This window comes from Rattus norvegicus, chromosome 1 (genome assembly GCF_036323735.1).
Source record: "Rattus norvegicus strain BN/NHsdMcwi chromosome 1, GRCr8, whole genome shotgun sequence".
NCBI lineage: Eukaryota > Metazoa > Chordata > Mammalia > Rodentia > Muridae > Rattus > Rattus norvegicus.
Genome location: NC_086019.1, coordinates 48,913,373 through 48,928,105, shown reverse-complemented (window position 1 = coordinate 48,928,105; position 14,733 = coordinate 48,913,373). Strand labels below are relative to the sequence as shown.

At 49.0% G+C, this 14,733-nt stretch overlaps 2 protein-coding genes and 1 pseudogene across 16 annotated transcripts in view; all 3 read right to left on the bottom strand.

The window, feature by feature from the left end:
* Synj2 (synaptojanin 2) overlaps positions 1-4,364 on the bottom strand; it is a 103,412-nt gene extending 99,048 nt beyond the window's left edge. For 6 of the 12 annotated variants that reach the window (XM_063275686.1, XM_039092680.2, XM_063275679.1 and 3 more), the window contains exon 1: positions 4,103-4,363. In XM_063275686.1, the coding sequence (XP_063131756.1) occupies positions 4,103-4,229 (127 nt within the window). In that variant the 5' untranslated portion in view covers positions 4,230-4,363. 12 annotated transcript variants of the gene reach the window in all.
* A 510-nt stretch (positions 4,365-4,874) lies between these two features.
* Mrto4-ps2 (mRNA turnover 4, ribosome maturation factor, pseudogene 2) lies at positions 4,875-12,755 on the bottom strand (annotated as a pseudogene).
* Positions 12,756-12,890: 135 nt separating this feature from the next.
* Positions 12,891-14,733, bottom strand: part of Snx9 (sorting nexin 9) — an 88,155-nt gene continuing 86,312 nt past the window's right edge. For 3 of the 4 annotated variants that reach the window (XM_039090760.2, XM_039090763.2, XM_039090771.2), the window contains one exon: positions 12,891-14,417. In XM_039090760.2, the coding sequence (XP_038946688.1) occupies positions 14,370-14,417 (48 nt within the window). In that variant the 3' untranslated portion in view covers positions 12,891-14,369. The remainder of the gene's footprint in view (positions 14,418-14,733) is intronic. The other variant, NM_001127637.1, reaches the window with a different exon arrangement.

Here is a 14,733-nt window from a genome sequence, read left to right as displayed (position 1 = left end):
CCAATTAGAGCCCATTCAGAACTGAAGTAACCACTTTGCAACAAGAAGAGAGACATGGTTACCTGTTTTCATTTTTACAAACGGGGTGCAGAGAAAACCTGCTCTGTGGAAATGGTCCACATACCGTGATGAGGGGCCCATCAGCCACTGTGACCCTGGCCCAGAGCTCCAATGGCTCAGGTCAGGACCTTCGTGTGTTTCCACCTCTCTTCTGTATCTACACAATGGCCCCTTCGTGGTTCTCACAGATTTTGGCTACAGAACCTAAGAAAATGAACACTCCTAAAGAGGCCTAACTGGGCTCAGGGCCACCTCACTCGTGCAAACCAAGCATAGCTGTGGTGTCTGACAAACACAGCAGCTGGGCTAATCAGGAAGTCAGCTGTTCGTGTGCAACCTTTCTCCAGGAAAACCCCCCAAATTTAGGAGCATTCGCCAACTGTTTAAACCTCACAAGCCTCCTTCCCCATTTCTCCCTGGCTGTCATCCATCAACAGAGGCAAGGCTAGAGGAAGATGAGGCAGAGTTTCAGTCAGCAAACCAAGGTGTACACACAGGGCTGCTCCCACATGCCCTTCCTGGGGGTCTCTAGAGAACCGAGGATCAAAATGTTTCATTTGTCTATCCTGAGTCTAAAAGAGACAGAGACAGAAGAGACGGCGGGTACTACTGTCCCGGCACTCACGTAAGAACATCTGTATACTACAAAGAAGGCTCCACACGCTCACTCGGGTCACCACAAAAATTGTAAAGGCCTTCCGAACTGGTGCACGCGTCTGTGCAGCCTCTGCCTCTGGAAGATCTGGTATCACTGATCCACATAAACGATCCTTAACTGAATTCTATAGACACAGAACGTTGGGATTATTCCTTCAAGAAGCCTCCTGCTAGCAGGCAAGATGATATTGTGTAAAGACCATCACCTTGGAGGTGGTTTAGAACAGGTAAGGGCAGGTTACAGACGCCTTCCCTCACCAACTGCTCATTGTTAACCTGCTCATTCCTAAACTCAGTATCCAATCCAAGAGCCCATCTTTCAAAATTGCCTAAAACCTGTAAGGCAGTGAGCGCACAGTCCCCGAATAGGAGACATTTTTCAAGATGGCACCTCCTGGAGGATATACATGTACTAGGAAGGTCCTGGCACACAGTGTGTGCAAAGATACACTTCCATCTCTTGGCTCAGTCATGGAAGTCGCTTATCATGCCTGGTAAAAGTGTGGACACAGCTTAGAAGAACACAGAGGCCAAGAAAGACTATTCCCCACAAGGCAGGAATCTGGACTCCATTAGGCTCACTGGGAATGCAGCCCAGCATAGGAACTGACTGACCAAGGGAAACAACAGGCTGCCACACCCCTTGCCCATAAGGAAGGAGTCGGGATTAGACTGCCATAAACGTACTGTCTTCATCTGTCTCTATGCCTCTCCCACTGCCACCAACACTCAAGAGGTAGTGAGTCTCTCTTCCTTCCTTGAAGGTTTATTTATGGGGGAGGGGTGCTGGAGAGCTGGCTCAGCAGTTAAACACAGTGGACACTTCCAGAGGACTCAGGTTTGACTCCCGACATCCCCATGGTGACCCAAAGCTGTTTAACTCCAGTTCCGGGGATCCAGCTGGATCTTGTGGCCTTCTCAGACACGGCACATGTGTGTGGTCGGTACACAGACACACACACTGCAAAAACACCCCCAAACATTAAAACGTAAAAAATATTTTGAAAAGATTAGCTGAGTGGTTAACACATGTCATTTATTCCAACACCCAGGAGGTAGGGGCAAAGTGAGTTCCAGGCCAGCCTGGGTTATGAGATATTGCCTCAAAAAAAATTTATTCTTATTTCAAGTATACGGGTGTACTGCCTGAATGTACATCTGTGCACCACATGTGCCTGATGACCTCAGAGGCTAGAAAAGAGCATCAGATCTCCAGGAAATAGAGTTACAGACAGTTGTGGACTGCCACGTTAGTGCTGGGACTCATGATCTAGTCCTCTGGAAGATGGCTGCCAACACCTCTCCAGTCCTATTCCTTGGGGGAAAAGAAATGCCAAGGAAAAGAAAGTCACGTAGCTAGCTGGCCCTGGAGACAGGTGGCGATTTCAAGTTTAGAGTTATTCCATCCAACAATGAGGCATTTAGGATGTTTTAAAAGTGCAAAGCAGTATCTTTGCGATAACAAAGGCTCTCTTGTGATCCTCTCACAACATTATCAGCAAAGGCTACAATTTCTTTTAAAAAAAGAAATAAAAAGTGTCATTTTCGTTGACCAAGGAAAACAAACCCATAACTGTGAGTAACTCAGCCAATGGTCTACTGAAAGCAGACGGTTAGGTGTGGAGATAGAACAAGGGAGAAGGTTTAGAATGTGACAATTCTTTTCATCACAACTTCCGCTGTAAAATCCAAAGTACTGTATCATCGCCACCATGCAAGGGCATTGTGGTACAAACTCAGTTGCGGGATGGGAGACACCTGTTCCAAGTGGCTTCAGAGCCACTCTCACTGGGGTATGAGCACCACTTAGCTTTGTGAAGCCCGACTGAAAGACATTTTAGTCTCTTCCAAGTCACAATAACTTTGTATCATGAAATTAATGTCTGGGTTCTGAGAAATGCCTTCTGGAGTAGACATCTAAAATGGAGTGGAAAGTTCCACAGTTTTCTTTCAAGGCTGCAACAAATGACCACACTGGGACTTTTCAGGACAGAACTCCAATTGGAATAATGTGACACAGAATCCAGCTTCCCTAATCAAGCGACTGAGAGCAAGGCAGCTACTTGCCGTTTGCCTTTTCTGTATCCGTATTCGCCAGCATGTTTTGAGGTCTGGTAAGGTTGCCCAATCTGGTATGAAACTCCGCAGCTTAATCCCTCTACCCACTCACCCTCCCACCTTGACTAGGCAGAGCATGGGGTGTATCCCACCACACCCAGCTCGATAAATTACACATGAATGGCCTGGCCCAGGAAGTAGCAATGGATGTGTTCCCTTTAACACATGTGTATGCACACACACAGATACGTATGCAGCATCTGGAGTCAACACATGCAAACCTGAAGAAAGAACATGAAGCACTTTGCAAACAAGTGCTTTGCATTACTTCCCTCCCAAAATATAAGTGATCCTGTTTAGCTAGGGACACCAGGAGGACGAACAACTGGACACCCACTGTCTCAAGCCTGCCCTCCAAGGCTCGTCATGAAAATCCTACCCATCCTATCTGACTGCTGGCTTTATGCTACCTAGACTTTCTTGCGAATGTCAATTACAAAACTAGGGATCCGGAAGTTGCAGTTACCAGGAAGGCATGCACCGCATGACATCACCAAAATAGCCACACTCAAGGCTGTATTGCCTGGAGCAAGTGTCTTAGAGTCTTTGGGCCTCCGTTTGTTTACCTTTATTACGAGTTAAAAGTGTAAAGGTTGTGTAAGATTGTGTCTCTAAGGTCCTTAGCACAATGCTAATCTCAAGAACTCTATAGTCAATCAATGCAACGGCTTGCCCTCTCCTCAGCCCCAGCATAAAGATAAAGTCACCAGAGAGTATATTTGCTTCCAGGTTCTACTCCTGCTTCTGATGGAGTATTTATAGGAGGCAAATGAAGGGTGCCATCCAGGTTTCTCAAAGTCTGTTTTGGTGTCTACGTGTCATCCTTTCAGGCAAGGCAATGCAGCTTTGGTGTATTCAACAGGTGCACGAGCAAGGGAGCACTAGGTGGACTCCTCCTCAGGGCACCCTCTTCAGGGTGTCCAGAACATGCAAAGCTCCCGCACTGAGCACCAGGAGCGGAATTAGAGCCGGTTGGTTCTCCAGGAACAGACGCCCCCACCCCATCCCCACTCGGGAAAGAGCGCACCCGGAGACACCCCTCCCAGGGGAGAGCGACGCTTCGTCCAGACAGAGGGGCCAGCTCTCTGGTGTCCCTCGCACCTATTACTCCTGTGAACAAGCGCTCCTGGCGATCCCCAAGCGGCCGGGGTCCTCCCCGTCGGGGAACTGAACACCGCTAGTCCCCAGGACTCCACGGAGTCGAGCGCCTTTACTAACTCCCTGGCATCGCCGCCCGCGTGGGGAGCACGGGGAGCGCGGCACTCACCCAGCGTGGCCACCGCGCCGGCCTCAAAGAGTAGACAGTCGCCGCGGCCCCGCGCCTCCAGCAGCACGCTGCTCGGGCCGGTGGGGTCCAGCCGCGCCAGCAGTCGCAGCCCTTTGCTCAGCGCCATGGGCGCCGGGAGCACAGGGGAGCCGGGGCGGGGTCCTGCCCGAGGGCGCGCGGCTTCCAGGAGTTTCACTTTGTGCCGGGCTCCGGCGCCGCAGGCTCCTCCTCCTCCTCCTCCTCCTCTTCCAACGCCAGGACGGCCTCCTCCCCCCTCCTCCTCTTCCTTTTCCACCTCCTCCTCCTCTACCTCCTCCTCCTCCTCCTCCACCTCCTCCACCCTGGCCGCGCTGCGCTACCCCGGGCAGGTGAAGTGGCACCGCCGCCGGGCCGCTCCGACGACTGCCGCGCTCCCCCAAGCGGCGAGGCAGGCACCTGCGAGCCACAGTGGGGACCGGGACTGAGCCCCGTGGGTTTGCTTTCCTGGGTCGGATACTCCCGGACTGTCCTCCCTGCCGGGGGCAGCTGCGGGTGAGGGAGATTCCACACATTCCTCGCCGCGGAGGAGGCTGCAGCGGCGGAGAACATCAGGAGCCCGGACCCTGCCTGGACCGCGGCCTTATATGGGCAGCTGGGGGCTGCGGGCTGAGCAGGGCAGGGAAACCCTGCTGCCGCTTGCCCCGCGCAGCGCCCCCTCCAGCTCACCTCACCCCAGCACCTGCGACCCGGGATGGGGCCCTTGGGTTCTGTGCCTCAGTCTCCTGGAGCGGGACTGCAGAAGCGCAAAGTGACCTTCACTCTGAAGCTACCTTGGTGATTGAGTGTGTGCTTGTGAGTGGTGTGTGTGTGCCTGACACACTCTTTAAATGCTGCCTTCTACCGGGGACTTTAGTTCCCGGTCCAAAGTAAACTGGTGTTTGGGGGCAGGGATTACATCCTGTCGGAGAGATGCGACATACATTCCCTGTACCCCCATTTGCCACTACACCTTGACCTCGCTGAGATGCCCCTGGCCTCGCCTATTAGACTGTCAGGTGGGGACCCGGCCTCTCCCACCTGAGAATCTCAGCACGTGGTCTTGCTTAGCATTGATACTTAGTTTTCGATCCGAAACCTTCAAGCAACCCGAGGGAAGGCCTCTTGGTCTTGGGGTCCAGTCGGTCAGGATTGGTCAATGGTGGCAGACACCTTCAATCCTAGCACTAGGGAGGCAGAAGCAGGCAAAATTTAATTTTTATACAAAGTCACCAAAGCAAAATAAACAGCTGCTCCCTCCAGAGGGGTGACAGCAGTCCTGGGTGGTCCAGTGGAGAGGAAGAACTTGTTGGAAAGTCCTAGAGTAGGCTATCCACCTCCTCCTCCTCCTTCTCCTTTTCCTCTTCCTCCTCCTCCTCCTCTCCCCCCCCCCCCATTCTCCCTCAAACTCTGGTGCACCCTCTCGAAGGTCATCGTCCAACTGCTGGGATCTTCCCAACTGGGCATCCCACAAAAGCTTCAGGCCACGGGCCTGCTCTAGGGTCAACTGGTCACTCTGCTTCCATACTTCCTAATCAGATACCATGGTTACCACACCTTTCTTAGGGGCAGTGGGCAGGCCTGGTTGCCTCGGCCCCCGCTCCCGGGGAGCGGCTTTAGGAGCCCTGGACCCAGGCTCACAGTTAAAGTTGCTTTGTTCCCAAACTCCAGCAAAATCCTTTTCTATATAGTTCCTGAACCACTGGAACTTCCTTCGTGTAGTTGGTAAAAGGGAGTCCACCTTCACCTCTCAATGTCTTGCTGACCCGATGCAGGCTGTCTGCATGGGCTTTGACCCACGGCCACCATCACCTTGTTGACAAAGAACATCTAGCTGTGTTTCCAGGCATTCCGGGTGCCCTTCAGCTCGCTGCCCCTCATGATGGCCACAGAGAAGATGCAGAGGCGCTCGTCGGTGCCCACACATTTCCGAAGCTATCAGGTTCTGTCTGTTTTGGTGCCAAGCCTTGCTCGGTAGTTTTTTGTTTTTTGTTTTTTTTCCTCGGAGCTGGGGACCGAACCCAGGGCCTTGTGCTTGCTAGGCAAGCGCTCTACCACTGAGCTAAATCCCCAACTCTGCTCAGTAGTTTTTGTTGGGGAAACTTTGTCTCACTTGTACTTGGGCATCGCCTCTAGATTTCTGTTGTCGTGCTGTGATAGATACCGTGAACAAAAGCATCTTGGGTAGAAAGAGTTTATTTCCACTTTACAGTCACAGTCCCTCACTGAGGCAAGTCAGGGCAGGAACTCCAGGCAGAAACCATGAAGGAATGCTGCTTCCTGGCTTGCTCTCTATGGCTTACTCAACTTCTTTTTTTGCAAGGAATGGGGGAAGGGGGTAGGGTTTCTCTGGGTAGCTCTGGATGTCCCAGAATTAGCTCTTGTAGACAAGGCTAGCCTTGAACTCAGGGATCTGCCTACTTCTGCCTCCTGAGTGCCAAGATTAAAAGCATGTTTCACAGTGCAGGACTTTCAGCTTGTTCACCTACCTGCCCATGCATGGCACCACCCATAATTGATTGGTTCCTCCTACATCAATCAACCATTAATCAAGAAAATGTCTGGCAGCTCAAGGCCCCAGATCCAGTAACGATGGGTGTTTACCTGACCTACTAGCCTGAGTTCCTTGTAGGTTTTAGTGTCTGTCACCATGGACATGGCTACATCTTGGCAGAGTCTATCCCATGTATGTTAGCAGGAGCCATGTGGCATGGCAGAGGGGCTGAAATCATTTGCTGCCTGCAAAGCTTGTCTGGGCCTCTAGGGCAGGCTGACCAAGTGATGGGAAGTAGCTGACAGGAATGGTTAGTTTCAATGTGCACTTTGCCATTACTTGTTAAAAAAAAAAATAAGCGTATAGAGAGAATACTGATAATCACTCTAGACCCATCGACAAACATAAGGCACACAGAACTTAAAACCTGAGAACTGAGTGTAGGCCCCATGGCTTTCCAGTTAGCAGAACCTTCCAGACTGCACTCTCTCTTCAGATGGCACTAGAGTCAACAAGAGCTCCCCAAATACTCAGATACACACACAGACACACACACAGACACACACACACACACACACACCAACCATGTGTGCTTGGCAGCTCCAGGCTGCCACACAGACCAATGAGTGCTTTAAGGTCCAAGCCCAGAGCTCCTCCTGCCCACTAAGCAAGTGCCTGCCTTCCCCCCGGCCTATTTCTGAAAGTCAAAAAACCTATCATTCAGGGGGTTTGGTATAGAAACTGTGGCTGGCGTGGGTACCTATAGCCCTAGGGTGGACGGAGGCCTAGTTAATTCCCTTTTGAGGCTAAGATGCACCTTCCACATGGGGGTGGCAGTCTGGCAGACAGACCTTGGGTGCCCTCTGAAAATAAACATCTACAAAAACAACCCAAGGTTCACAGGCACAGGGGAGTTCCACATGCCAAGAACAGCAGAGGTCTGCCTGCGTTCAGAACGGTTTCGATTCAGGGAGAACTCTCTAGTGTCTGGCTAATATCCAGACTGGTGGAAACCTGGCAGAGACTTAAACAATCAAACCTGTACCCAACAAACAGGTAGGAAGGGGCTCAGCTGCTAGGGCCTCCCTGGTACAGCAGGCAGAAGGATTCCTCGGGTGTGTCCATTCCAGTGTGTCCTTCCTGTTCTGACCCTTATTCAGGAACAGCCTGCTTGAAGAGTCTACAAACTGTCTTATAAAAATTCCTGTAAATAGTCACTCTGAGTGGCAGCAAAAGTTCCAGAAAAAGTTACGAACGTTTGGGTTTCACGCCACACAGACCTTCTATCAGTAGATGGTGCTGGGGACTGGAGACTTACGAGGAGCAAGCTTCCATCCCAGGAAGGATACCAACAGGCTGAGCGCTGACCTCCCCCTGGGTGTGTGAAGAGTCACATGGTGCCTTCTGTTTCTGTGTATATTTGGAAGTGTGGAGATAGAAACTTAATATAAAACACTTAGAATATGCATTTGAAATGTTTCCTAAAACATTTCACCAAAAAGCCAATTTTGAAAAAAATAACTTTAAATTACTATGTGGTGATTCTCTTTTGAATAAAATCAATTAGGTCAAACATGGCCCAATAACACACACACACACACACATACACATACACACACACACACACACACACATACACATACACACACATACACACACACAGACACACAAACACACAGACACACAAACACACAGACACACAAACACACACACAAACACAGACACACAGACACACAAACACACACACACACACACACACACACACCTCTCACCTATCAATGACTTTTTTCTGATTCACAGTCTTGCTAGGCAGCTGAGGCTGGCCTTGGCTTTGAGAGCCTCCTGCACGACACTGCCTGCAGTCTGGGTGTAGGCCAGATTAACAGGCGCTCAGAGTAAAGACCTGAGCCTGGCTTGTCCACTCTTAGTAAGTCTCACAGTGGATGTCCGGGGCTGGGGTAGATGCTCAGCAATGTCACCAAGGATTTGGGCAAGTTTCCTCTCTGAGCACGCTGGCTTCTTGTGTCACGATTACCAACTGTCTGCTTTAGCTTGCAGCATCACAAGGTCATTCCGGGTCAGGGAGCTAAGACACCAGGAATCAAAACTTGACGCATTTGTTTTACTAGAAAAAGGCAAAGCTTTTAAAGCCATTTTCGGCTGAAGCCTCATTGCCTACAGCTGTGGTTCTCGGTGAACTCAGTGACGTCTCCATTCCTTCAGTTGTGGTGGATAAAAGATGAGGGTACAGATCCATGGGTTTGGGCTAAACAACCACATTCTGCCACATGGGGGCACAGCCAGCATGGTGAGGAGCAGAGGAACCCTTAGTGGAGTTCCCAGTGAATATAAGCCGTTGACAGGAGCGCACCACGTCAAGAACCCAATAGGCTCTTTCCCGTGGGAAATGACAAACCTTTCCCCTAGTCCAAGTGTAAATATTGATGATGTGTGCAGAAAATGTCTACCTCATAGCACCCCATCCCCATGTCTATGGACCGAAGACGGCTCCCCTACTGAGGCTGTTTCCTACAGAGGCTAGCTAATGGAAGAAGGCATGGGTACACATGTGAAGTCTCCTCACTCCACCTGTGTTTCGTAAAGCTTGCCTCCTTGCTCAGCTGTATAGTAACCCCACCTCTTGTTCACCTCTATAATGAGTTTCTGGGGTGCTGTAGCTTCTGCATCAGTCTACCCCAAACTAGATGTTTCTGTCTGTGTGTCTGCTTTTTACTCCCTCACTACTCCTAGCCAGATCATGTGCCATGTGAAGGCCAGTAGGACATCTCTTCATCTTTAAGCATAAAGCTAAACCTAGAGTGGGCATAGTGGTGAATACTTTTAATCCCAGCATTTGGGAAGCAGAGGCAGGTGGATTTCTGTGAGTTCAAGGGCAGCTTGGTATACAAATCGAGTTCCAGGACAGCCAGGGTTATACAAAGAAACCCTGTTTTGGAGAAAAACAAAAGTTATAACTTAGTAATAAAGTGCTTCTGAGGGCGGTTAGGCAGGTGCAGTCCAGCGCCTAGAGACGTGCTTGTTTAGGTTTCATTCTCAACGCCCAGAGCTCTGTTCTAGAAAATTCCCCGAGGTCAGGGTTTGTAGGTGTATTTGTTTTAAGCATCTGTGCCTTGACAGCTGCTGGGTCAACAGCCAACCTACACCCAGTGATTCATGCTAGCCTGAGTCCAGTCTCCGCCCACAAACTCCGCCCCTCAGGCTCACCTGCTGCCTCAAAGGCCTAAAACACCACCGGGCAGCAGCCCCGCCCCTCAGGAATATTGCTCCGCCCACCCCCAAAACGGCTAAAAAAAAACATGGCCCCGCCACACATCGGTCTAAGCCCCGCCCACAACCGCACGCCCCGCCCACCGCTCCTCCTGGTGCTGCTCCCGGAGCTATTGCTCAGCCTGTTTAGAGAAGTTGCCTGCACTTCAGGCAGGACCCCATGAAGAGATGGCCGTGGCTACTTCTGCCTATCGTTCTGTCCCTGTGGGTCCTTCTTTCCAAAACCCTCACGCACAGCTGCATCCCGACCATGCCACAGGGTCGAGTGAGCTGCCTACAAAAGGACCCTCTCCCCTCTCGCTGGGCCACCCGCCAGGTGAGGGACTCCCGGGTACCTTGGCAACCCCTCTGAAGATTGTTGTAATATAAATTGTAATCTCAAAGAGCCGTCCCCCATTTGGGAAATAGGAACTGACAGTTCAGAAACAGACTAAAAGCTGGTGGCAAAGTGTAGCTCAAGGGTCCACCCACTCTTGTTCTGCGCTGTAAACCTGTCTTTTATGAGACTTGACTATTCTCCATCGTCTTCCCTGAGCCACATTAATTGTAGAATAACACTCTGGCCACTCGTTGAATACACAGACACTAATAGAAACTGATGCGCAAAGGGTCTGTGCATGATTTCCTGTTATCCATTCCCAAGGCTACGCGAAAGAAATCTCCGAATAATAATCCGATCGAATCACCAGGTGGAGGTGGTGCACGCCTTTAATCCCTGCACTCAGGGAGGCAGAAGCAGGCAGCAGATCTTTGAGTTTGAGGCTAGCCTGGTCTATAGAATAGGTTTTAGGACATCCAGGGCTAACACAGAAAAACCATGTCTCAAAACAAAAAATCCTGTCAACCAGGTCCCAAGTCTGTAATCACTACCAAAGAAAATGAATACCTAAGTAATAAAACTTGAGTTTCTGATGCTTTTATTACAAAAGAGGGCAACGTAAACTAATGGACCATTTGGCATCCTATTTCAGAAATGGATGCGTCAATGTTTGATGGGCGTAGCTTCCATTCTCTGAATTAAGGTGCTCATCCGATTCTCTGGTATTTTACTCTGAGTATGCTTTATTCTAGAAAACAGTTCACAAATTTAGGCACTGCCCGAAGGTGGTTCCATGAGTGTGTCCATCATCATCATCATCATCTTGTTTTTTAAGACATGATTTCTTTGTGTAGCCCAGGTCATCCTAGAACTTGCTCTGTAGACTACATTAGCCTCGAACTGAGAAACTCTCCTGCCTCTGCCTTCTGAGTGCTGCATTAAAGGTGTGCACCACCACTGCATGGTGTAAGGCATGATCGTGAAGAGATACTGTTTCTGGGAGATAGGGCCTAGGAAGGTCTAGTAAGGAGATATAATCATTTTTTTCTCTGTTGACTATCAGACCTCAGCTCTATGCATTCCAGTTGAAACATGGTAAGGATCATTTATTGACTAAAGTTGGAGTAGCAAATATACCAAAATATTTTCTCAGAAACTTGAAAGTATTTTCAAATTCTTATACCAAATTCAAAGCAAAACTATATATTTTTTGATGTTCAGAGGATTGTGTTTAGCCAATATATCAAAATGCATAAAACCACTTGCCTTAATTTGGGCTTGCTGGGACTTTAGTTTGATATGGAATGCGGCTCTGATGTGAGAACTGAATGGTAAACTGTTTCACCTTGAGGATCCATATTTAACTCATTTCAAATGTGAGGCTAAACGAGCCATTAAAATCAGTTTTCACTGTCAAACTCTGGCACACACCGTGTTTCTAATATCATAAACAACTTGACAGCATGTTGCAAATCATGGAATATTTCCAGCATTTGAGGTTACAGATGGTTTCAGAGGACCCAGGCTCAGCTCCCAGCACCCACGCAGTAGCTAATAACCCTGTAACGCCAACTCCAGGGGATCTGATGTCCCTCCTGCATCTCCCTGCACCAGACAGGCGCAGACACTCATACATATGAAACAAACCTAAAGATTATACTTTCAGTGTTTGACCACTGTTTAGTCATCTCATTTCCAAAAAGTAAATGACTTTGACATAGTCAGCATTAGTACTTCACAAAAAGATTTTAGGCTGGCTCAGGGGTTAAGAGCACTGACTGCTCTTCCAGAGGTCCTGAGTTCAAATCCCAGCAACCACATGGTGGCTCACAGCCATCTGTAATGAGATCTGATGCTCCCTTCTGGTGTGTCTGAAAACATTGACAGTGTGCTATAAATAAATAAATAAATAAATAAATAAATAAATAAATAAATAAATAAATAAATAAATAAATCTTAAAAAAAAAAGAGTTGATGTGAATGTGTTTGCCAGCATGCATGTATGTCTGTGCCACATACATATGCAAGGCCCCCAGAGGCCAGAAGAGGGAGTTATATCCCCCCAGAACTGGAGTTACAGACAGTTCTGAGCTGCCATGGGGTGCTGAGAATCAGACCTGGGGCCTCTGCAAGAGCAGCCAGTGGTCTCAGCAGCTGAGCCATCTCCAAGCCCCTGCCAAGACCTTTTAAAGTTCCTGTATTCCCACAGTTCTTCTGTGGTATCGGAAGCTGATTCAAGTAATTAAAAACCAAGCATCAAGACCAAAGAACCACTTTGGAATAGGGTGCACCCCTCCCCCCATCATGGCAGCCTCCACTGGACTGTATCTGACTTTCTGACTTTTTCCTCTTTACCCCTCAGCTCTAAAGCAGTTACCATTACTTCCTGCCTCTTCTCGTCAGCGCTTAACCTTTCTTTTCCGCGTGCCTGGCTCATTCTTCCTTAGGACATCTGGAGGAGGGCACGGGTGTCAAGAGTTTGTGGCATGCTTGCAGGATTGGTGACGGCTCAGAAACCAAAGTTAGTGATGTTAGGGGAAGGATGTTTTGGAGAAAAGTTCATTATCTGGACAACTTCCGGTGACTGGGAGAAAAAGGAGTTCACAACAACAAAACCTTGATCACATAAAGTGCCAAAAAGTATTCTGAAAAAGTGCTTTGAGAATGTGCTGTACAGTTTTTAAAAACAATTTATTTATATATTGGCTTCTACATGCTCTTACATTTATGTAAAATATTTATACATGTTCTTTACAATTTGTACATATATTAAACGGCTGTATCATAAACACGGTTCTGTGGAATTTTATAAAAGAAAAATCAAGTAGGGAGAAATGACTTAGAAAACATTAACAAACCCCTGATATTAGGGAACAGGAAGTTCTCGTGCTCACGCTCACTGGATCTCCTCAGCTACTTATTTTTGGTTTCATTCACGTTTGTTGGCCCGGACGTCCCATCTTTGTAATATCATCATCAGGTCAGGAAGTGACAGCAGAGGATCACATCATAAGGCAACTGTGGAAGGGGACCACTGTCTGCAGGGAGGGACAGCGTGTGCTCTGTGCTCTCAGGCCTTGAGCCAGGGTCAGGAGTCTCTGAAGGCGGGGACACAGCCACAGACAGAGCCAGTCTCTGCTTGTCACCAGCTTGCTGCTGCAGCACGTCCCCGCTCATGCCAGCCCTTAACTTTCCCATTCTCTGGGAAACGGAGAGGAACAGGTGCTGAACTTGGCTTTCATCTTTTGAGAGAATACTGACCAGCCTGCTGCTCCAAACCGGGGACCACAAGCGCCTCTCCTATCAGCAACCTCCCTCCCCCCATCTCATGGACAGCTGAGGGACTGAAGGTGACAGGTGGGAGGTCCTGGAAGCAGGGTGGCCACCCACCTGGGATAGTGGGACAAATCTCCTTTTCTGACTTACTCTTCTAGTGTAAAACACGCCTTACTGTGAGCTAAGTGGGCGTGCAGAGTGCTGAATTTACCTAACAGCAGCACAGGGAATCAACCTGTGGGCAGCAGTGGGTAGGTGGGCTCTTCTCACCTGCTGTGCCCACCTAACAGGACTTCTGCTGGGCTACCCACCACAAACTGTGAAGGTGTAGGTGATCTGGAACCCTCTTTTCTTCCCCATGCCGGGAGCACTTAACTGTAGCTATGCCAGTGAGGGTGTGCAGACTCCCCTAAACAGACAAGGGTCCCCAAAGGACTGAAAGAGTTATAAAAATATACAAAGATACATTTTTTATTCTGTCATTTTTCATATTTTTAAGAAAGCAATTAGTATTAATTATCTGACATTGGGTAAGAACTGGAAGATCATAGGTAACATATAAATTACGATTCTGTGTAAAATACCAGGAGGAGGAACCCCTATTTCTTCATTCAAAAATCTTGATAAATTTAAGTATTTTTCAAAAATAGACATTTCCATTGGGTAACTAATATGTCGAAATGAACAAGGAAGGCCATCCTAAGCAACAACGCCTTTAGGCTGGCTAATGACGAAAACGAGTTTTATCAACTTCTGTCTTTTTGGTTTTCTTCCTTCTCTCTCTCTCTCTCTTATGATGGGGTGGGGAGAAAACTGAATTGCATTGTCCCAGGTCAAAAAGAAGCACTTCGGAGTTCTCTTGTGTCCGTTCTGGTCTACATAACTGGGAAGCGGCCGAGGGCCTGCCTCAGCTTTTCTGCGATCTGGTGAAAAGAACAGAGCAGTTGAGACATTTCCATCCCAAGATATTACACTGCACAGTGGTCCATCTGCCCTCTTTCGAGTTAAACATAAACTTGTCAAGTCCGTTAGCTGGTCTGCTAGTCTCACCTGTAGCCACTGGGACTCTGTGCTGGAGAACCTTCACCATCGCAGCCCTGCTGTGCTCAGTGGAGTCCATTGTGTGAGAAACCCTGCTGCCTGTCCCCACCTGCCCAGCCGGGCCCCCGGCCAGGCCCTGCCTGACAGGGGGGGCCACATTTTTAGACTAGCCCCTTCTCCACCAGACAGCAGGATGAT